This window comes from Ischnura elegans, chromosome 6 (assembly GCF_921293095.1).
Source record: "Ischnura elegans chromosome 6, ioIscEleg1.1, whole genome shotgun sequence".
Classification (NCBI taxonomy): Eukaryota; Metazoa; Arthropoda; class Insecta; order Odonata; family Coenagrionidae; genus Ischnura; species Ischnura elegans.
Window position 1 is genome coordinate 2,852,401 of NC_060251.1, and position 22,994 is coordinate 2,875,394.

The window sequence follows — 22,994 nt, forward strand, 5'->3', positions numbered from 1 at the left end:
ATAAGAGCTTTGTTTACCCAATTTGATGGCATAGGTGTTATTTGATAACAGATTGCGTGCAATATTTCTTCATAGAATTGCACAAAAAAAGGGAATAAATATGCAGATAGAAAAGAGAAACAAACGCATCATTATTCTGTAGAAGTTCAAACGACGCTTCATAGAGGCGCTATAGAACAAAGGCAAGGAAAGCACAAGGAAACGGCAATGAACCAATTATTGTAGAACAGGCTTTAAGGGCAGGCGTACAGGATGAGGCTATGGAAAGGGCTATAAATCATTAATAGACTGTATATTTAGCAAAACAATTTTTAATATGTTTTTAACAAGGTACACAAAGACAGCTGGGATTAAATAACGAAAATAAAGCCAGTCCACATCATGCGTATAGCACTATGACGCAGGCTAGCCAACCACCAGCTATAACAACAATTACAACTCATTATCAACTATTGTGCTCCGAAAAGAATACAAGAAAAGAAAAAAAAGAATGAAAGAATTTAGGAGTGCAATACTGGAAGTACAATATGGATTACGAAACGATTTGGATCATGTGTTGCGAAATTCGGAAAATCCCAAATTTTAGTGACCTTTTGAAACATTAAATAGATTATTTTCTTAAGCAAATTATGCGATCTTTTTATGCATTAGTTTCTGTATCTTTGGATTTTTTCGTGCCTTTAGATTTTTTATTTCTAGTCTCTAAAAACGACATTTGTACTGTAATAAAGCTTTGTTTACCCGATTTGTACGCATAGATGTTTTTCGAGAATAGCTTGCGTACAAAAAATTTTTTCGTAGAAGTGCACAAAAAAGGGAATAAATATGCAGACCAAGATATTTTTTATATATATAAAGAGTGACAAACGCATCATTATTCTGCAGAAGTTCAGACGTCACATCGGTGAGGAACTATTGGACGGAAGCGAGAAAAGCACAAGGTAACGACAATGAACCAATGAGTGTAGAAGTATTAGCAGCATTACAACAATATGCAATACAATAGCGTTTCCACCACAGACTGGCAACGACGCAATGAAGGAAGTACACGGGGCCACATCCAGTTTTTACACCTTCCGGCCAAGAAAGTTGGGCATACCATTTGCACGGAACTGTATACGATACAGATGTGGGCACGTGCTTCCAGCGCGATATCCAGAAATAACAGTCGAAAAACTCTAAAGATCACATTCTGTTGTTGGATCCTGCCTTCGGACTCATTTTGTTTCAAGTATGACACGATTTTGCGAGCAATGGAGGTATTAGGGGAGGCATAAATAGTCGGAGCATATTCCTCCAAAGTCACAATAATGTCTCGGATGTAGCCACTGTTTGCTCTTCTGCACAGAGTTGCCAAACTTCATTTTGCTACCCTCTATATCGACAGAACTCAATATCTCTACTTTGCCTAACTAATTTGGCAACGTCCGCCGAGAGGCAATTCTCTTACCACTCCGTTCCACGTCGGTGATCGTTACTCTTAGCGTGGACATGGGACATTAGACGTGAGGAATCTTGTTTCGGTGTAGAGAACTGCTGGTATAACGAGAGGAGAGGATAATGCGTCAGTTTTAATAGAGACAATGTGCCACGAAGCATTTGTATCAATTAAAATTCCCTAGCAAGAGTTTAAGTACACCATGGCGGCTGATACGTGTTGTAAGTAAGTACTCTAGAATTCAGAGCAGAGAGAGATGTTTGAAGCAGGGTTCTATGGCAAGGGAAATGTTGTTCTGATGCTTAAAACTTGCAGATCGAGGCGAAGAAGGTTGATAGCAGACGCAGAGGAAGCACACTGTAATGAGGCATTTTTGTCACCATTAAGTTCCCTTTTTTCTTTCGTATTTGTTTCGTTTATTGCGGGGGAAGGAGTTGGTCGTATGTGACGGACGAGATGACCTGGTTTCCGATGAGCGTGACGATCGTCGCGAGAGCCTCGTTCACTCCCGGTTTCAGCTCACCCAACACGTCACGCCAGTTCTCGTTGAGGAACACGTTCATGTTTTCACCTGCAAAACAACAAACATATGACTTGAGCGAAAAGATTTATTCTCCGTAACTCGAAATTAGGAAGCAATTAATTAGGAATCACATTTGTCGCACGCTTCTTTTTATCAATTAACGATAAGGGCAGCGGAGAAATTCTAGTTATAAAGCCTAGCTGAAATTTGATTCATAGTACCTGCTAATTAGATGAATTCCAATTAATGATAACCAGCTATCAAGATGAATATAATGTCTCTGCCAAGAAAAGAGATCATGTGTATTGTCGCGGCTCATAGTATATCTTTTTATTCGTGCCCTTAGAAAGTTAAAGTAACCAGGCATTTCCATGAAAATGTCAACTTTTTTTCTCAAGTAAAAATTTAGGTTGGAAATATTTTATATTGATAAAACAACAGCTAAATGATTGAATTTTATGAATTCAGTATTTAAAGCATTATTCAGAGTCTTATTAAAAGTATTCAAACTATATTTTGATTCACATAGTTTTGAAGATGCTTGAAATCATTACAATTGGGAGGTTGACCTGGAAGTAATTCCGTCACATGTTCATTTTGGGCATGTTTAGGAGTTATTTCGGTAATTAATTTTGTTTCTGTACATGAAAATCATCTTCATAAATGGTTTTTGATCATGCCTAGTAAGAATTTTTGCAATTTTTTTGTATTTTACAATTTTATCGAAATATCCTACAGCATATTTTTATCTAAAGTTAATTCCGTCACTAATGGAATTGCACAAATATATTTCAGGACTGAATCAACCTTTTCCTTTGCTATTCTATAGGCTATGCATGCTTTTAAGAAACACGATTATAGTTTTTACAAGGCAAAGAAAACATTTCTCCAGTTAAAGATTTTTTGATGAATAGAAATTAATTTTGAAAACGTCTACACTGGTGGAAGGTTTCATAGTTATCTCCTATATTGGGTTGGTTTTGTCCTTTTTCAATTTTAATCTCCTCTCCACAACAGTTACATAGGAAAATACAGTGTTCATTTAAAAAGTAATGAGCGTAGTAATATTGGATAGATTTGTTTCCCTTACTGAGCGTCTTCTCTCCGCCAAACAGTCCGTCGAGGTCTATCCTCATGTTCTGAGGGTCGATGTCCACCTTGGCGCTGTCCACCTGCAGTCGCCGGCTCTCAGGGGTCTTGCCCACCAACTTCCCGCCGAGGGACCACTTGACGTTCACGTTCTCTGCCAAAGACAATGCAATTCAAAGAATAGTGACGCTGCATTTCCTTATCATGGAATTTTATTCGCTATTAATATGGGCGACATGGACCCATTAGGGCAACCCGATCCAAGCGATAACAATAGGATATAATTATTAGGGATGAGTCGACTCCAAACTTCGATTGTCGATACCACCGATTCTCAGATCGGAATCGACATTCGATCGCCTAAAGTCGATTCCGATTCCATCGATTCCAGGAAGATGAATATGGTGAAAATATCAGCTTGGGGTATGAAGGCCGCCAAACACTTTGTGAACCATTGTGCACTCGAGTCATGAGTCACATTGAACCATGTTCTAGCTTCATAGGCATCTTGCCTTCATAAGCAGTTGGCAAGTTTTCCCTTTGCATGAATATAGAAGTATATTTTTGTTAGTATGCGTATTCCATGGAAGAATGCGCTCATGCGCTCTTTCATGCTGGTAAATGGCCACCCTCTGCCAAACAACCTAGCGGTGGTTTTCAGGGTATTATATAGATATAGACGTAGAGGTGCGTTTACACTGTGTAACATGCTATATAAACATGTTACGTGTAACAAGTTACTCGTAACATTTATTTAATATAAAAATTTGTTGTATAACAAGAGTCCAGCGGAGCCAAAAGTTCACAAGTAACATATTACAGATTCAGTCTTAGCCCACCCCCGTCAACTAGCTATCCCCACAATGCGCCTCACCTCTTTTCTCTAACATATGTTACACGTTCTAAACGATTTAAATTTCTCCTGGTGAATACTTCTGACGAATATTTCTCGGGTTCTCAGCCAGGTTAATGCTCTTATATGAGCCGACGTTTTGAGAGACGACTTGTCTCCCATCCTCAAGGCCGTTTTACTTTTCGGTAAACGGTCGATCCAGTTCAGTGTGAAATTGGACTTCCACAAAGTAACACGGCCTTGAGGATGGGAGGCAAGTCGTCTCTCGAAACGTCGGCTTATATAAAAGCATTAACCTGGCTGAGAGCCCAAGAAATATTCGTCAATAAGTTACACATTTTCCCACTTCGTGCGGGAAATCAATAACTTGTTATACGTATTTATTTTTGTTACACAATGTTACTTATTACACGGATTTATAAATTTTTCGTAAAACGTGTTATATGTAACTTCTTTGTATAACATGTTACATTGTGCCTTGAGGGGTTTGCTTGGGGTAGAATGACTGTCGCCCAGCGACCACGATCGTGTTTCCGGGCGACACACGGGCGCCACATCTTACCGAGTGTGATGTTGCTCATTCCCTTTCCGGTGATGGGGAGGACGAGGATCTTGCCGCTGACCTCATAGGGACCCTCCACCCTCAGAGAGGGCATCACCATCTCGAAATCCAAGCGGAGTTTGTCCAGGTCAATCCTGAAGAAAGAAGAACCAATCGTTAAACGCATGATGTGCTTACGCAAATAAACGTGACACTAGCAACGCATAAGAGTGGGAGAGTTGTTGACCGAATGGATTGTTAGCTCACTTTTGGGAAACTGCTCCAAAAAAAAATCCAAATCAGCTAAAAATGCTTAATTTAAAATCTTACGTCCACGGGAGATATCTTTATTAATAAAAGGAAATTCAGTAACTAATTATAGTTATGTATAATTGAAAGAACATTGCCGAATGGCCATGTATTGATGTACAGTAATTAAGCTGGATTTACAGTAGAGGGAGGGTTATGAGGAGGGAAATATTCCCAAAGGGATACCAAGACTTCGAGCACGAAAAATGCGGGATGGAGAAGCGCAGAGAAAAGAAAGAACTAGAGAGGGATAAGGATAAATTGAATACAATTCGTATCGTTCTTGGATAAAAAATAAAAATTCGGTCACTTTCAGGGGAAAAAATAAACTATTAACTAGATTGGTAAAAACAGCTAATACATGCGAGTAGCATTTAATTGGCGGAATTACGCAAGCAAAAATGGGATATAAAAGACGGCTAGTACATAATAACTAAGACTAAATGCTGAGTGAATAGTCAAACCGGTTGAGTTATTTACGCCAATGATTCTATAGCTGGCTGAACCGGTTGCGCATTGAATTGCTCAGAAGACCTAATTATGTTGTTTGATTTCAATCCCGTCCCCATGCGACAACTTCCTCAAGGATTAAAAACCTAGAAGACCTTGATCACAATGCATTTTTTCGCTAAGCCAATTTGCGTTAAATAATAGCTAAGAGGAAAAATAATTCGATGATTTCTAAGATATTGAAAAAATGCACAGTCTGACAAAAAACACGCAATCAGAGGCGATTCCATCGTTATATCGTGAAGGTAAACAGATACACTCGTCTCTCCTGGTACTGTGCACGCAGCTGAGGTTTTCGGAGCGAATGTTTGACGCTCTTCCAATAGGACCTACCAATTACGCATGATTGATGCGGGAGTTTCGTGGCGTCTATTTTTTCTTACGATGTTACCTATGGTCTATATCATCCAATGGCATCTTTATTTGCTTGTGAATACTCAAATGCAGGCTGAAAATTTTGAAATAGGGTGGTTTCCTATTATTTTTTATTGTCTAAAGCGAAAGATTATTACTCCTGGAGTTCGTATTTCACGCTTTTAGATTTTTAAATGACGATACCTATTTTTCGCGATAAAATGAAAAACTAAATGATTGAATAAAAAGTTTTTCAACCGCGCAAAAAGGCGACGGCTAAGTATGAATGCTGGGAAAACTCCGAGTGACGTCGTTCTGGTTCCCGCTGCCGCCAAGCGAGATGACCTTGGGGTGAGTCTTTGAGCGCTGATACGACGCAGGCTGCTATCAGGTAGCGCTTGGGTTAAATAAAGATTATTAATACTCCATCAAGCGAAGGAAACTTTCCGACCATAGGCAGTTTAAATAGGTGACTATTGACAGATGTTTCCCTGAGCTCTGTGCCGCATGCATTCATTGGTAATCTCAGGCGATGTTAAACTCCTATATACTCGTATAGAAACTAGGTCCCTGTGACGTCACGTGGAGTGGCATCGCATGGGCGCCAATCTGGCCTTTTTTTAAATGAGGTTAAAATTGACCATTAACATTCGTCTAAACTGGGATTTCTAAAACCAAATAATTTGTTTATTATGAATACACTAATGGTGGGTAACGAATCGCAATCAATTCCTTTCGTTTTCTTTGATGAAAGAAACTATTCTTAGAATAAGGGAGATGTTAGAAGTGGTATACATTTGTTATGTATTATCAATATTGGCTCTACCATGTATAAAACATTGTACCTACTTTTGGTTATTATAAGAAAGCATAATCGCATAAAATTTAACTTGGCCGGCAAAGGCACACTTCTCCCAACGCTGTATTTGGTATTTAACCCCTGAAACATTAAAGGCCAATTCCTGCTTTCCCTGACATTTCAAGTGAAGATAAAATTCCCGGAGATTTTCTGATCTTCCCGGTTTTACAGTGCTAGCCACCCTGTTCAATCATACGTTCACCTGAATAGCACATAAATGGCATGTCTTTCAGATGCTAATTAGAGGCTGCGCATGAATAGTGCGACCCCAAAGACTTGAAGCAACCTGAAGAGAATTAGACATGTGGCGCGTGACGTTGATGGTCCACACTAAGCTCCATGTATTGATGCTGGAACCATAAGTTTGCCCTGAAAACGCGTCTACTGTTGACATGATCAATAATTCCTCCCATACGTTCAGTAAAATAATACGTGCATCGGCTGTAGGGGAAATGGTAAATTCAATATGCTCACATACAAAGTCAATTAGGTAATTCAAATGAGAGATAATTAAGATGAATAAAAAATTTAAACTTTGTTTTTCCACAGAATATATTTATAATTACACGACCATGGTTTTGACGCTACGGAGCGTCGAAACCATGGTAGTGTAATTATAAATATATTCTGTGGAAAAACAAAGTTTAAATTTTTTATTCATCATGAGTAAGTTCCACTCAGTAACGCCTCAAACCATCAACTTTATTGAGAGATAATTAAAGCATTTAAGAAAATAATCTCCCTAAATCGACCATTCTTTCACAAGATTGAAAAAATACAAACACGATAGTTGCCGCCTGATTTTATTGAGTTTGTGACGTCATAAGAGTTCTGATTCAACAACCCGCTAAGAAGGAACCGCTCATTCAGGGAAAGAATTGCGCATGAAAGACGTGAGTCAATGTGAAAAGCCGAAGATTATTGGAGAAGAAGCAGTGATCCGCTCAGCAGAAGTTTGTGACGTCATCGACTTATATGCGATAGGGTTAAGGCATTCGATTAATCGATTTAGCTCCAGAAAATCTCGACCAGTAGGCGACGGATTAAAAAAAAGGAAAAACGGAAGATAACGTGTCTGCTCTAGTCTGCAACCAACGATAATTTGAAATAGTTGGCGAAGGAGGCCATATTTTATGTACCTAGCATCCTTCAACATAGTGTCCTTGAGTCCAATGATGTCAATGTCGCGGAAGGTCAGCTCCAAGCCGATGTTGCTGTTGGCTCCCTGTCCGATGGTCATGGCTTCGATCCTGAAAGGGTCCAACTTGGGGATCTTGAAAGCCTTGTTACCTTCATAAAACAAGGAAGAAAAAGAAACATATTTATGGACAATCATCATTTATATTACTCTGATCATTGAAGTAATACCCGCGGCTGCGACTTGCCAACGGCAAACCTTTGCGTAGTCACCCGAAAGTTCATTTACAGTGCGAAAATCCGCTGAGGAAAATCATTTTCCAATACTCGTCAAGGCAAATGATTTTTCCACTGCGGAATGTCCACACTTCTTTGGTGTTATCTACACTAATTACAGCCATTAAAAGGGAGCATCACTGCCCATCGACCGGTCGTAGTTTTCTTTGACCACTCAGGTATTACTGATTTTTAACTACCACTATTTACTTAAAACATTCAGGCTACCGAGAGTGAACACTTGTCAAAATTTCTCTCAAAAATTAAAATTTAACCTCAAATTAATATCACTAGAGCTTCATAACACGGGTAAATGTTATTCAGGGTCTACTCTGCACACCGTTCAAATTTTTATCACCGTTTTATGTAATAGCCTAGGCTATCAAAAAAATAAATCTGTAAATTAGACTAGTCAAGAGGCAGAGAGGCGCCTTTTTGGCATTTGTGGAATTTGTGGAGCACAAAAAAAAAAGACAAATATTACGATGATAAATTACCACAATCTATGCCTAGAAGAGCAATCAAAAAACTTAGGGTATATACTTTCAATTTAAAAGCGAATAAAACTTAGAATGAAAAATGAATTTGTAAAATAAAACTTTAAAATGAATAAGAAATGGTCAATATATCTAAAGTGAAGATATCAACACACGATTGCACTTCAATGTGAAATACAGAAAACGTCAAAGCCAAAGAAATTTTTTTAAAATCACCAACCATACATCAAACCATAAATTATAATTGATATCCCTCTTAATTTGCAAATATACTTAACTTACCATTAACAATATTTGGCAAGGTGTTTTTGGCGGATTTTAGGAAGCATTCATTCAGTTTGGGATCATTCCGCTTGCATACTTTGACGAAACTTGCTGTAAAGAAGAAAAAACTGGACTTAGAAGATAAAAAATAACAGACACAAGTCATAAAAAATGATTTTTTCTCTAGGAATTAAATTATATTTATATTTAGAAATAATGATGAAAAGCACACAGTAAAAATAATAGCCCTCCGTAATATATGTAAAGAGTAGGAACCATTACTGACGTCATGGTAGCCAATTTTGAACGTAACAAGCACGGGTACGTAACCTAACACAAGCATAACAGTTAACTGAAAGAAGAAAAGCCTTAGCGATAAATAATGTGAAATTTTTACGGCTGTCATAATATAGAAACTCTGGTCTTCCTCGTAATGCGTCCACAAATGAATCTCGAATCCTGGAACTAGAGTTATATAGAAATACAGCACATTGGCTCAAATTTCAAAGACTGTAAATTTATATCCACAAATTATTTCCATCAGCAAACAATATGTAATATTGTAGAACGATTTTCGGAAGAGAAAGTAAAAGAGAGCTGTGATATTTCACTCTCTTCCGGCCACACCTTTAATATGCAGCGGGCGTATGGGATCCGGTGCAGAAAGACTTAATCCGCGAACTTAATAAAATACAAAGGAAAGCTGCACGATTTGTCATAAACTGCTACGGGCGTACAGACGGCGTTACCCAAATGATCAGTGACGTAGCCAGGAATTTATTTCGGGGGAGTTCAAAACCAGGGGGGTCCGAGAGAAAATTTTTGAAAAACATTGTACTAAGTAGAGGGTTTTAAACTAATTTTAATAGTTACCATAATCGAAATAACTTCTTTTTTCAAAGAAACTTAAAATGAATTCATGATTTTTCAATATTTTGTTTTCTTTTATGATCAAACAAAGTAATTGTGTTTTTATATTTCGGGGGGAGGTCCAGACCCCCCGGAGCCCCGCCCCCCTCGCTACGCCACTGCAGATGATAAGTGCATTAGGCTGAGAGCCGCTAGAGACTAGGAGGCTGCGCGCTAGGCTTGGATATCTTCAAGAGCGACATGGAGAACATAATCTTAGACCCTCGCTGTACATCCAGTTCCCGCAGAAGCAAAATATTGAGAATGTTATATTTTATCGACTGTATAGATGCGGAATTCGCTTCTCCCCAAAACCATAAAGGACTCTAATAAAGAGCATTTGATGTTTATTTGTAAATGACTGGTGACCTAACACCCCTGCCACACGCTTTTTAGGCGCCTTTTCGGGTATTATGTAGATGTTGATGCATGTGTAGAACACCTAATCAACCATCAGGCAGTCAAAGGTCTCAACAGGCGACGGAATAAAGACGGGGAAATATAGAAGTCCAGAGAGTGGCAACACTAAGACAATTAACATATTGCCAAAGTAAGACGAGAAGCGTTACCAGAGCAAGATAGCAGCGTTGAATGCGTGAGCGAATAAGAGCAAGTTCAAGGGAAAAAACACGAGTCTATCGCCAATCCACGTAAGCGCAGTCCAATGACGTCTTCTTCAGTAGCCAGGGGTGGAAAGGGAATAACCAGTTAAATTGTGAAAGGTAGGTCGTTGCTAAGGAAGTGGGATATGGTGTGACAATAAGCAAATAAATCTGCAATTCTAACGTTTGTTTACGAAAAGTCTGGTTTATCGACAAGATAAAGTTATTACGACGTCAGTCAACAGGCATTTCCCAGACCACAGAACTATAATTTGTGATTGAATTCTTATCATGTACATAATAAGTGGGCTGAAATTTAAATGGACGTGTCGGAGATTAGCAATGTTAGTTTCAAGAAGTCGTCAATATTCTCCAAGTTTTCGACCTCAATGGAATCTATTATTTTACATTTTATGGAGGGTAAGGTCGTGAAACTTAAAAAAAAGGAAGCCTTTCCAACGTTTTTCTTTATTTGTAAATATTTATCTGGGATAGGCATAGGAGGGAGGAAGGGGTAGAGCGCTATCCTTTGGGCAGGTGATCTAAACTTTTCATTCGGCATCCAAACATTGTTCTGATGAGCCACCCAACGCCTTGGTTCTCACATCCAAAGTACTCGTCCATCTTCTTTGGATGTAGCAACCAATGGAGTAGTTGGAACATCCAACTCCTCATCACCCATTCCCTTTGGGTGACACAACCAAATGTATGGACAAGTCCTTTCCTTCACCTCAGGTTTGGGTGTGACACGCAAACCTACGATTCTCATATCCGAAGTGTTTTTTCAGTGCAGGAATACTTCAAATCAGGCTATAATATACAAATACTGTCATAAAAATATTCAAAGTTATATTTGAAAAATAATTAAATCAAAATACTAAAGCAACACCAAATAAACAGAACCCTGAATAAATAAAAGTATGAAATTACTTGAACTAAAATATTCACCATGGCCTTCTCCCAAAAAATTGTCGATAAAACGAGAAGGAGTATAATGTTGAATGAAAAAAATAACTTCGTAAGTAGTCAGCCACAAGAACAAATGAAATACTCTCATTTATCTATTTATACACCCCAATTACTAAATTATAGGCATGTGCGAGTAGTGCCTCTTGACCTCGAGTCGAGTTGAAAACTATTCGCGAGTATCGAGTCGAGTCGATTATGGTATAGGCAATGCACGCTCCAACTCACTCTCTTTTTTTTAATCCATTAGCGAATTTTCTATTTTGAATGGTTAGCTTAATGTAAAACGGGAAAGATGACGAGGAAAATTGATGGAAATTGAGTCTTAATTAGGAGACGAATGAAAATTAATGTGTCTCAAAATAGTTCTATAAGCACAATTGAAATGGTTTAACATCTAGTAATAAGCCATCAAAGTATCCATCCAAACTGCTCAAAAGAACCCTCAATATTTGTAATATTGAAATTAAGTTTTTATGCGTAAATGTATCACGCAATATTCGATCCTTTCAAATTCTCATGCAGAAAAATCAATTATCCTGCATGCTCAGGCAAAAGGTTTTGATGTCTCCACGTTACAGTATTACTGCCTGCAGAAGAATGTCTACGGCAACACACTTGTTTTTCCGAACAAGTATTTTCTTTCCGAAGTTGGAAGGTTTGGGAACCTTGTGTAGGTTTTCTTTATTTCTTACTTTGTTTAATCAACCATAGGCTCTATTTTGTGTTAGTTTAAGAGGGAAACTAAACACACAAAGGAAAAAACTAAAATTAACATTGGACGTACTTCGTGCTCAAAAAAAGCTAAAAGATGTGGCACCCATGTAGACTGCTATAGTGGTTGACTGCTACGTATACAAAAGCTGAAACTCCTAAGCCACGGCATTAGAACGACTTTATAAACGATATTACCTCAAGAGTTTCATGATGGCGCATTCTGTCGGTAGATTGCTGAACTTACTGGCTTCGACAGCCCTGTAACCGAAACTACTCGACTCGACATTCGTAATACTACTCGAAACACTTGAGTCGAGGACCAACTACTCGACTCGACTCGAATTTTCGAGTACTCGCATATCCCTACTAAAGTCCCAAAAATAAACCAATAAACTATTTGACTTGACATATATTGCGAAATTTGTGTCGGAAGACATGTGTGACTAGGAAGTGAAATATACCGGCTCATGTTGCAGTGAATTCAAATTAATTTTTCTTCCACTATGAATTGTTTCTAAAGATGTTTATGAAAACAACAGTTATTTTTTCTTTGCATTAAATTATCATGTCTTAAAATACAACCGAAGGAGACACCATAGCGTACATCCCAGACCATGGAAACAAAGCCGGAAGAAGGACAAATCCTTCAAATAGCGTGAACAACAATGGAGGTACAAGCGAAGACTTATTAAGTACGGTTGTATGTAAAGCGAAGGCTCAAGATTGTTTGAAGGAAGGTCGTGGAAGCCTTGGGCGCAAAGTCGCCAGGAAAGAGGAAGTGACCGGAATAAAAACTATTCTCATTCTGCGGAACTATTTCCAGTGTCTTTCCTCATAAACTAGCTGAAGGATTATGGTTAATTTCATTTTGTTTTTAACGGGCATTAATATACGTCCTCCACTTACTTCACAGGTAAATCTGCGACTTACTACACAGATATTGTTTGAAATTTGAAATACAAACCGCTTAGACAAATTAGAGAAATGGATATTCCAATTAGTTATGAAATTTACCGACGTAAAAATGCAAATGCGTAGTAAATAGTTCTATTAACAGCATCAAATAGGGGGTGGAAAAATCTTATCTAAATATTGTAAAATTTTAGATACTTCCCATTCAAGTCGCTATTTACACAAATGATATATATGAAATAAACAACTGTAAGATAGAAGTAAGTTTAAATGAAATACTATGCGTCAAGAAAAAACAATATGCGATAATAACTAGATGCTAAGTCATATTAACAAGGAACAAAAGAATCAAACATCATAAAATATGGAGTAAGCGAGGTAGAGGTGGCATGCGAACTTAGGATTCAAGAGAAGTGGAAACATCCTTTAACGGAAGTGACTGCTTTGCATTGAAGTTTTCTGAAAAAGTGTAGTTGATTCCTATGATACTTTGGGAGCAAGCGAAAAAAATCACTAAGGAATGTAAAGATTTTTTGCTCAAATGAACGTGAATAATTCCCCATTATGGAGGCAAAATCACAATGGTAATTGTTGCGGAGAAAATAAAACTGATTCGTTATATCTCTAGAGCGTTGAAGGGAGTTGAGGAAAATATTTCTAACCCACAGAGTACGGAAGTACTTGAAATCAACCCTGGTCTCATGCCGCTTACCGCCTGTTCGTAGGCATGTTACAAGGCTGCCCGAATGGTGTGTCGGAAGCAATGATGCACAAACCTTGGTTGTGAAAATGCTCATAGATCACGCATAGAGACGGAAGCATTTGAAAAAGGGAGGCAAGGCAGATCACCTGGCTGGCAAATACTAAAGTGCCCTTTTGAACTATGGCCAGCGTAATGCATTTTCTCATATGTATCATGAGTATTTGAGTGAGAGAGACTTATAAATATCAAGCTCGCTATTTTATAAAAAAATAAATGAAATAATGACACAGTACCGGATAAAGCGGAGTTACAAATTTATTTCCGCGGAATTTGAATATTCAAGACCAACTTTTCTGACGGGATAGAATCACCAAGGTAGCTATCAAGGTCCCACTTAATGAGAAGAATTTGAAACAAGGATTACTCCTCAAACATCGGCGTCCGATTATGCAATCGACGTCATTTTACCACGGATTACTACATTAAAATAGTAAATAAACCGGATACTGGTTCGACACCAGTGGCGTACCCCGGGGGGGGGGGGGGGGGGTGGATCCCTGGAGGGGACCCAGGGGAGTTCAGGGGGTCCTGACACCCCCCCACCGAAATATAAAACACAATTACTTTCCTTCATTAAATAAAACAAAATATCGAAAAATCATGAATTTACAAAATATTTTTTTAACAAATGAAGGTTTTTCATAAGTTCTACAATCACTTTAAAACCCTTTACTTAGTACCCTGTTCCTCAAAAATTTTCCACAATGGTGTTGGATCCCCCCCACCCTCGAACGAAATTCCTGGCTATACCACTGGGGCTGGGATTTATCCTTTGATGAGATTCTGGAATATTAGTAGTTTAGGCCATCCAGGTTGCAGCCGTGTGATATTATTAACACCGACATGTTGAAACAGTCTCCAAGGATGAAGACATACTTCATGAAGGTATTACTCAACGTCCAAGACATGGGGGAGGGGGGGAGTTAACGGAGGAATGAATAGCAGAGAATATTAATCTATGGCACGGTCTCCGGCATTACTTCGTGAAACTGTTTCATGTTAAAAAATTCAGAGGGTGGCTTGCACTTAAATAGGTATCCGTGGGTGGATGGGGGGATATGAAAAAAGAGGGGTGGGGGAGGAACATTAATGTTGTGTTTAATTGCAAGCCACCCTCTGAATTGTCTGGGAATTATTTTCATCTTGAGCACTTCATCTACAGAGCGTTACTTTTACTAGTCTACTACTGCCAACACGAACAGTTGAAGCCCACACTTGAGACAATTTAAGCTTTTTCATTGGGAATTGTCATATTTAATTATATAAAATATGTGCTCGTATTGGGTAGCGGTCATTTGAGATGAAGGAATGCTAACTGACATTATTGGGGCCTTCGTTGCTCTCTGATTGGTATTGATTTGAAGAGGTGTGATGGTGCTGTAAATTCTAAACAAAAAAACAATCGAAATTCTACCTGATGTTTTCATTTCATTTTTCCGCGTAAGTATCTTATTATAGGAGTGAGTTGGGAATATTATAAAGTCTTGGCATTAAAGTTATTTCAGTCACAATATTCTAAAGTAGAACATTAAGTTCATTTTAGGAGAGATATTTGTATTTTTTTTCTTAAACATCTGCACTGTCTTTGAAATCTCTCAAACTTAAGGGCCCTTGTTAATTTAAATAGATCCGATTAAAGGCACGATGGAAAAATGATAATTAATTTACTAATATACTGTAGCGGTACATGCTAGAGGGATTTATTCTCACCTGAAAGGAAAATAAAGGATCGAAAGAGACTTACGGAGCGGCGAGTCAGCAGCAAGAATAGGCGAGAAGAGGCCGAGCAATAGAACTGTTACAGGAATCACCAACATCTTGAAAAATATCGAGTTTTCCCTGCTCCTGAATCCTCTCCCAACAGGATCGAGTGGAAATCTCCAAGGATGAACGCGAAGAGAGATCGAAGCGGCCGGCTATCCTGCTCGGACTGATTGCTCGTCGAAGCCTCCTCGTCAGCGACTGTGACACCCGTCAGTCTGCACTCCACGGGACCGCAGCCGGGCACATATAAACAAACGCACCCCAAGGGGGGAGGAACTTCCGATAATCAGTGGGTGGAGGTGGTGGTGGAGGGGATCCCCCCCTACACTTGGCCAATCCTTCCTGCCTGGCGACCCCCCCCCCTCCCCCCGCCTCCACCGTGGTAGGGGGCACTCCGATCACCATTCCACGGCGGATGACAAAGAAAGTGGTCTCGGACCGCCCTCTGTCGCACACTTTGCCAACGAGCCTCCCTAACCACTTCCTTATTTTTTCATGAATTAATTTTTTCCCCGCATCCCTCTCTGCTGCACACTCTTGGCTGCCAAGGCAAGATGCAGGGGTTAAAGAAGGTGGTCTATGCGGCTCGTGCACGACTCACGGAGAGTATTGAATAATTATGTAGAAAAAGATGTGTTGGCGTTCGATCTTCAATGCGAACGACGAGGAAAGGCTGTGGGCAAAACGAATGAGACGACGAGCGTTTCCTTACCCAAAGGAGTCCAGGCCAAATAGCTAGTCTGAGTTTAAACATTAATATTGCGGCCCTTGTCTTCATCCATTCACACAAAGACTTCAACATATGCCCACCCGATCTGACCCTGCCTACCTCCACATTCCCCAAGCCAGTGCTAACTCTTACTTCAATTCTTTCCCAGCCACTGATTACAAATTTCGGAATTCGTTACCCTGCTGTTTCAAATCTTCTTTATCCGTTAAATAATTTAAAGGTAAAATATATAACGATTAAAAATCACAGAAAAAACGTGTGAAACTTCACCTTGAGATACGAAGACTCACTCTCGGATTGTCTTCTTTGGCGATGAATTAATTATTTGATGACAAACTAATCTTTAAATATTCAGGATACAATAGGAGCAGAACCTGGCAAAAATTTCTCTCGTTCGTTTTTTCTCTCTCGTTCGTTTTTTCTCTCTCGTTAGTTTTAGGATTTTACTTACCCGTAACGGCCAAAGGCAGGGAAAAGCGTTAGAAGAGGAGGTGTTCATAAACATGAAGGAACTGATGAAAGGATCGTTACGTAATAGTTTAGGGAAAAGCCTTGTGAAGAGTCTGATCTTGGGCCGTATTCTGTATTTCGTCGGTACCGCACCGATCGGTTTCCCTTTCAAGCCCACCAACTGGACATCATTCTGTACCGACAACGGTTTCCGTACCGATGACGGCACTTTCAGCGATTCTGTACGGTCTTCGGTTTCAAACCAGTCGGTACGATTCCCAAAACCATTGAAACCATGGAAACGTAGGATTCAAAAGCAAATGCAAATGTTATATTAGAGGAACAAGTAAGGAAATTCTTATAAAAATATGGAGCAGGGAGTAATTAAAAGAAGTGTAATGACGAGGGAGTAAAGAAACTGTGACTGGGTGAAATTCATTTAAGTTGCGCAGTCCAAGTGAGAGAAAATGATAATATTGAGGCAAACCTTATACTTATTAACAAATACCTTCTTTTATCGTCAAGGGAATCAATGGATGACAATAAAATAGTTAGGCAAACATATGTTAAAATATAGTTGCATATTGCAAATGAAAGAAACTGATAACGATGCGGCCAACTCCATATTTAAATAAAAATATCTAATTTCTATGTCGAAAGAAATGCCAAATGATGATTGAATGAAATAATAGTTGCCTATTCAGAGGCGATAAAGTGATAATATTGCGGAAAACTCATGTTTAATAAAAAATATCTTTTTATGTCAAGGAAGTAAATAAATGATGATAGAGTGAAATGAATCCTATTTCAAGCGAGTGAAAGTGGTAACATAAATGAGAGAATGTCGTAATATGGTGGCAAACCTCATGTTTATTAACCAATATCTTATATTTATGTCAAGGTAATCAATATAGATGATGACACAGTGAATTATAGTGGCCTATTGAGGGGGAAAAAAGAGATAACATTGCAGCAAACCTCATTTTTTACTCGGTGATGAGGTGAAAACAAAATAAAACGTATAATGCGCACGGGGAAATTCATGAAACTCAGAAACCTTTTTGGTGTCGGTATGGCTACTGACGATCTCCCGTCCTCACGTCGATGCCGCACCGATCGGGTTCGTACAGAATCGTACGACTGCATGCCGGGAGTCAGTGTGACGTCCCCCCCGACGAATAGGTGCCGCACCGATCGGTTTGGAGTTACAGAATACGGCCCCTGGAGTGTTAGCTTTACGCTGTGGAAACATGTCCACTTAAGAAGGTGGGTATGTAGATGAATGGAGAAGAGGGGTTGGACGGATGGGAAGAAGTACTATGAACGCTAGGAAAGTGCGACGACTATTGTAAGTGAGGGAAATTAACTATTTCTTCCCCGTTAGACCTCATTTGGAATACGCTGCTAGTGTTTGGGATCACCTTGAAATAGGCTTAAAAAAGGTAGAAGGCGTAAAGTTAAGAGCTACCAGGTACGTGAAAAGTCGTTGCAATAGTCTTGTTAGTGTTACTGACCTCTTAGAACAATTCGAATAGGAATCTCTGACTATAGAATGAAAACTAGACCCAAAATATTGTCTTAGTTCAAGAGCATTATATTTTCCGACGAATTTGGCCATATATTACCAACGCCAACATAATGCGGTAGATCAGATCATAAAAATAAAATAAGAGAGATAGGCTGTAGAACAGATAGATTCAGAATTGCGTTTTTTCTGCGATCGATATGACACAAAACGGCAGCGTTAAGAATTACTATAGGTAAGTTGACTAATAGAGTAGCCAATTAACTCATGTTTTCCATGCATTTTTCTGAATTTTCCTAGCATTTTTAACAGCGTGTTTTTCTTGTTCTATCATCTTAGGTAGATTACCTAAATGAATATTTGGTAAGTTTTGCCTTTGCATGAATGTGGAAATACAATTAGTTACTCTGCGTAACATTTTTATGCCCGTGTTGTGTGCATGTGGGAATTCTCTTGCATGCTGGTGATTGATCACCCCTGCCAAACACCCTAGAGGTGGCTCGCTGGGTGTTATGTAGATGTCGATGAAGAATGACGAAGTTGTGGGTGAGTAAAGATACTGCCGTAATCGTAGATTTCCGCTAAAACACTCTAGGAGGGCGACTAACTTAGCCGGCTACTGAGACCTTTAAGTCGCCTACCAAGGATATGGTATTCATGGATTCTATTAAGTGAGCTACTAACTTAGTATGCTACTAGCCAGCTCGGCAGCCGATACTCGGTAGCGACTTGTGTTCAACCCATTAGGCTACGCTTGACAACGATACAGGCGACTCCTCCGCGGTAAGAAAAATTCGTAAAACTATCAAACAAAATAAATTGATTCATCAAAATGCATCGAAATACTTACTTGATAATGGATAAATCGATGTTAATCCATCGCATATATAGTTATTGATTATTGTACACAATAAATTATGCTATACCATTGGGAAAGGATAGATTAATGTGTACCTACTACCAGAGCATTTGTTTGTTTGAGATGCAGTTATTACTGTACAATAGGTCGTCTATTAATTGATATGCATATTTTTTGCTCTTCGAATATTTGTTTTCATTAGTGTACGCGTGATGAGTAAGACAAAACATAATTATCAACGTCAATGTTATACACATTTATACTCGAAAAACAGTAAATGCAACTCAATGTCGGAGTAGAAACGAAAAATTATACAACTTTTACAATGCAGAAGAGAATCGTAAATAAAATAACGTTAAGGTAAAAATGTGAATGATACACATTTATTGCGTTACTAATACCTGCGAGCGAGAAATTATTAACATATGTTTGCAACTCCTAAAATGTTATAGTTAAGGGTGTGATTCATAGACGACACTGAAATGACTCACTTTACAAAGTCTCTCTTTACGGTAAAGTGAGTCTATTGATAAAATTTACGGTGAAATAGTTCACACCTCTCGCGTTAACTTGAAACTGAACCAACTAACTTGAAGATTTACTAATCAATGGTATTCTCAGGTGGATGTATATTTTGAAGGAGGAGTGGGTGTAAAATGAATTCTTTTATTGATGAATTCTTCTCGGGTTCTCAGCCAGGTTAATTCTGTCGTAAAAGCCGACGCACAGTGGGCTAGAATCGAAAAAAGCTGGCCAAAACCTAAAAACCGATTTTTCGAGCTAGGAAGTTGAAACTTCGCATGCATATTTTCAAATAAATTTTGCATAAATTGCCAGATTATTTCTTACATCTTTAAAAACATACAGATTGCCTAAAAAAGTAATGGATATGTTTTTGAAAAAAGTAAAACAATGCTTGAGCTCAAATAGTGAAAGTGATAAGGACTCGTCAGATAGAGAATGAAAAACAGTAACTTTTTACTGCTGAAAGTGCTAATTGCAGTACTTTATTCGGGAAAAGTGTAAATTGTGTTATTTTTGTTTGTATGTAAAATACTGTAAGAAATAACGATATTGTCAGCAGCGCAGTTTATTAAGAATAATGACGGTGATATATAAGTAAGAGATTTAAATCAATACTTTAAATTGAACACAAGGCATAAACTAAAATTAAGTGTATTTCTTTGAAAGCATAATTTATCCGATGTAATTACCTAATATGCCTTTCGAAACTTCTACAGATAGCAGGAGACCATACCAAAAACAAGGTTGAAGGACTCCGCATTTCAACAATACTATAAAACGACCGATGTCAGCCGGCCAATAAATATGTATGGGAGGTTAGGAAGTAGAGGCCATGGATCATCGACGGCTGTTGCCTCCAAATAGAGTTCGTTTGTTAATAAAAGAGTCCGTTTTCCTACTTCAAGCACACGATTTAAGTCCATTCTCCGCAGTAGTACATGGAATGCACTCAAAGAAAGAAGCCTTTCAGTGCACCTCTTGCAGTGCCCAGCAATTGCATAATAAGAGTCATTCGTAGCAATATTTATTAATTTTACTTTCTGGTGATTATATTCTATCACTATTATATATCTGTTATCCACATATTAAAGTGAATGAGACCATACTGCATCCACACGCTTGCCGCGTCGCCGGCCAGAACCGAAGTCGACCGCACGCTCGAAAAAACGATTTAAAATTGCCAGAGTTGCAAGTTGGTGCAAGGTTTTACTTTAGATTCACAATAAAGAAGCTTCAAAGAACAGCATGATATAATTTACTTAGTGGAATTCGATGATAATATCTACTTTTTCTCTACTTTTATGTAAAAAAAGGGCTGAAAACAGGCTCCGCCATTTTGTTATATATCTATGGTTATTGATGAAAAAAAATCTTTAAAAACCCTTCAAATGAAAGAAAAGAAGTTTCAATTAAGATGGTATAACAGTAAAACTATTCATGAAACCACTGCACGAGGATAAATTCGGCAATTTTCAGAAGAAATCGAGGGTCGTCGTTTTTCGCTAAATTTGTTCAACTTTGACCTAACATATTTTGTTAACGTGAAAACACAGGAAATAAATAATCTGGAAAGTTGTGCACAATTTATTTGAGAATATTTATGGCCTTTTGAGGTTTTGGCCAGCTTTTTTCGATTCTAGTCCACTGTGCGACGTTTCGAAAGACGACTTGTCTCCCAACTTCAAGGCCTTGTTACTCTTTCAAAATCCAATTTCACGCAATTTCGAAGAGTAACAAGGCCTTGGAGATGGGAGACAAGTCGTCTTTCGAAACGTCGCGTCGGCTTATACGACAGAATTAACCTGGCTGAGAACCCAAGAAGAATTCATCAATAGTATTCACCGGGAGAAATTAAAATCGATTATGAATTCTTTTATGTTTAGCAATATTTTAATTCTTGGATTGGTGACCCACGGGGCTATATGCTAGCAGAATGGAAATCCTAGAATACCTATGACATCAAAACGTATAAATTCAATGCCACGCAATACAACAAGTTAAATGTGAGAATGGATTTATATCAATAAATTTCTCTGTCTACTCCAAATGATGCCTCAACGTGTGTGAATACCTTACCCCAAGTATCCATTCACGAATTTTGTAGTAAAAAATTCAAGTCTGTGATGCTGGGTAAAGAAAATTTCATAACTATGCTACATTTTCGAGAAAATATTGCTTAGCTGCAGATAATATGACGATGAAGGAAAGTATGTTTTACTTTATTAATGCTGCCCTTCATGATGAGATCCTATATCGTCATTATACACATTCAAATAGGTAGTCAAAAACCGAAACAGAAAAACAGCTAGAATCAAATTTCACAGAAACAGGAAAATGTTTAACGTAATATGGAGGCATGTGGAAAGAGTACATTATGAAATCGCGGAATGAAAACGTTTAAAATACAATGCAAGGTGTTGTAACTAGCATTAGACTGGCCAAACGACATGGCTCTCTGCTTTCCGGACCATTTCCACCGACATCTACAGAATTCCGCTTTCATTTCAATTATCTTTAAGGGAAATTCTCGTGTACAAACACATGAATAACCTAAGAACTTAATCATCAAATTGTATTCAAAATATTCATAAATTATGCCAACCTGTTAAGCCACTTACTGTGCTGTAATTATCACATAATCATAAGAACTTTCTAGGTAGAATGACGACCGATAGAATTCAATTGTAGAATTTAAGAAATAAGTCATCTCCATCAATACTGACTCGGTATATTTTCTGGGGAAAGATATATATTACGGGTCCGGTTTTTTCTTGAAACACGTCTATCTGCTGCTGTGTTCTCGCAAAAAATTACTTCCTATATCAAAATATCTTCATATTTCAACTTCAGCAACAGCGGTGCGGCCATACTTATTCATCCGTACATGACACTTTTACCTTAAAGTGAGCATCGGTTAAAGCTTAAAGTTCCGGTTGGGCACTTTACGGTAAAGTGACGATTCGGCCATTTTTCTTCTAAAGTGGCGTTTATGAAACGAGGACAGTAGACTTTAGCCCGTCTAAAGTATACTTTAGGCTAAAGTGCCGTCTATGAATCGCACCCTAACGAAACACAACATTTAAATTTTTCAAATATTGACTGCGTAGAAATGTGGAAAAATATGACATGTAGTTTACTAGAGGTGATTAATGTAAAAAACAAAGCATCATTAACCTAACTTGTTGTACTTGTTTATTGCTGACCATACCACGAATAGCACTGCAACGCACACAACTGTACATTTCACGAGTTGTCTTAATGATATTTATAATCAGCATATTCCGAATCAACAGATTATATGAAAAACTTGATTCGTAATTAATTTAAAACACTATAACGTAACACTAATAAATCATGATAATTTTTTTCAAAGCACTACGCACATCCTAAAATAATTTGCACTCGTTTGAAAGGATTCTTTAAATTTCACTTCCCACTCATCACTTACGATTCAGAATTAGTTTATGTTATTTCACATTTCAATTGGGTAGACAATGAAATGAAATGGCTGAAATAAATTGCAAATCCGTTATTGTAACATCAGCAAAAATCTCACTATCAGTCATACCCCAACCAAATAAAAAACAATAGCGCAACGAAAGGCGTGAAATGTAAACACTGG

General features: G+C 38.2%; 1 protein-coding gene across 1 annotated transcript; it reads right to left on the minus strand.

The window, feature by feature from the left end:
* Positions 1–295: 295 nt before the first annotated feature.
* On the minus strand, positions 296–15,511 carry LOC124160162 (protein takeout-like). The gene is made up of 6 exons (XM_046535919.1): positions 15,264–15,511; positions 8,669–8,761; positions 7,616–7,766; positions 4,466–4,599; positions 3,052–3,204; positions 296–2,009 (listed from the first exon to the last, which is right to left on the minus strand). Exons 1-6 carry the CDS (start codon positions 15,334–15,336, stop codon positions 1,855–1,857), a joined length of 759 nt encoding a protein of 252 aa, XP_046391875.1. The 5' UTR covers positions 15,337–15,511; the 3' UTR covers positions 296–1,854.
* Between the last annotated feature and the right edge of the window lie 7,483 nt (positions 15,512–22,994).

Coding starts and splice junctions, on each gene's coding strand:
- LOC124160162 (XM_046535919.1), bottom strand. CDS start 15,336: ATGTTGGTGATTCCTGTAACAGTTCTATTGCTCGGCCTCTTCTCGCCT. Junction 8,762..15,263: donor TGCTGCTGACTCGCCGCTCC/GTAAGTCTCTTT, acceptor TCTTCTTTACAG/CAAGTTTCGTCAAAGTATGC. Junction 3,205..4,465: donor AATGAGCAACATCACACTCG/GTAAGATGTGGC, acceptor TGTCTTTGGCAG/AGAACGTGAACGTCAAGTGG.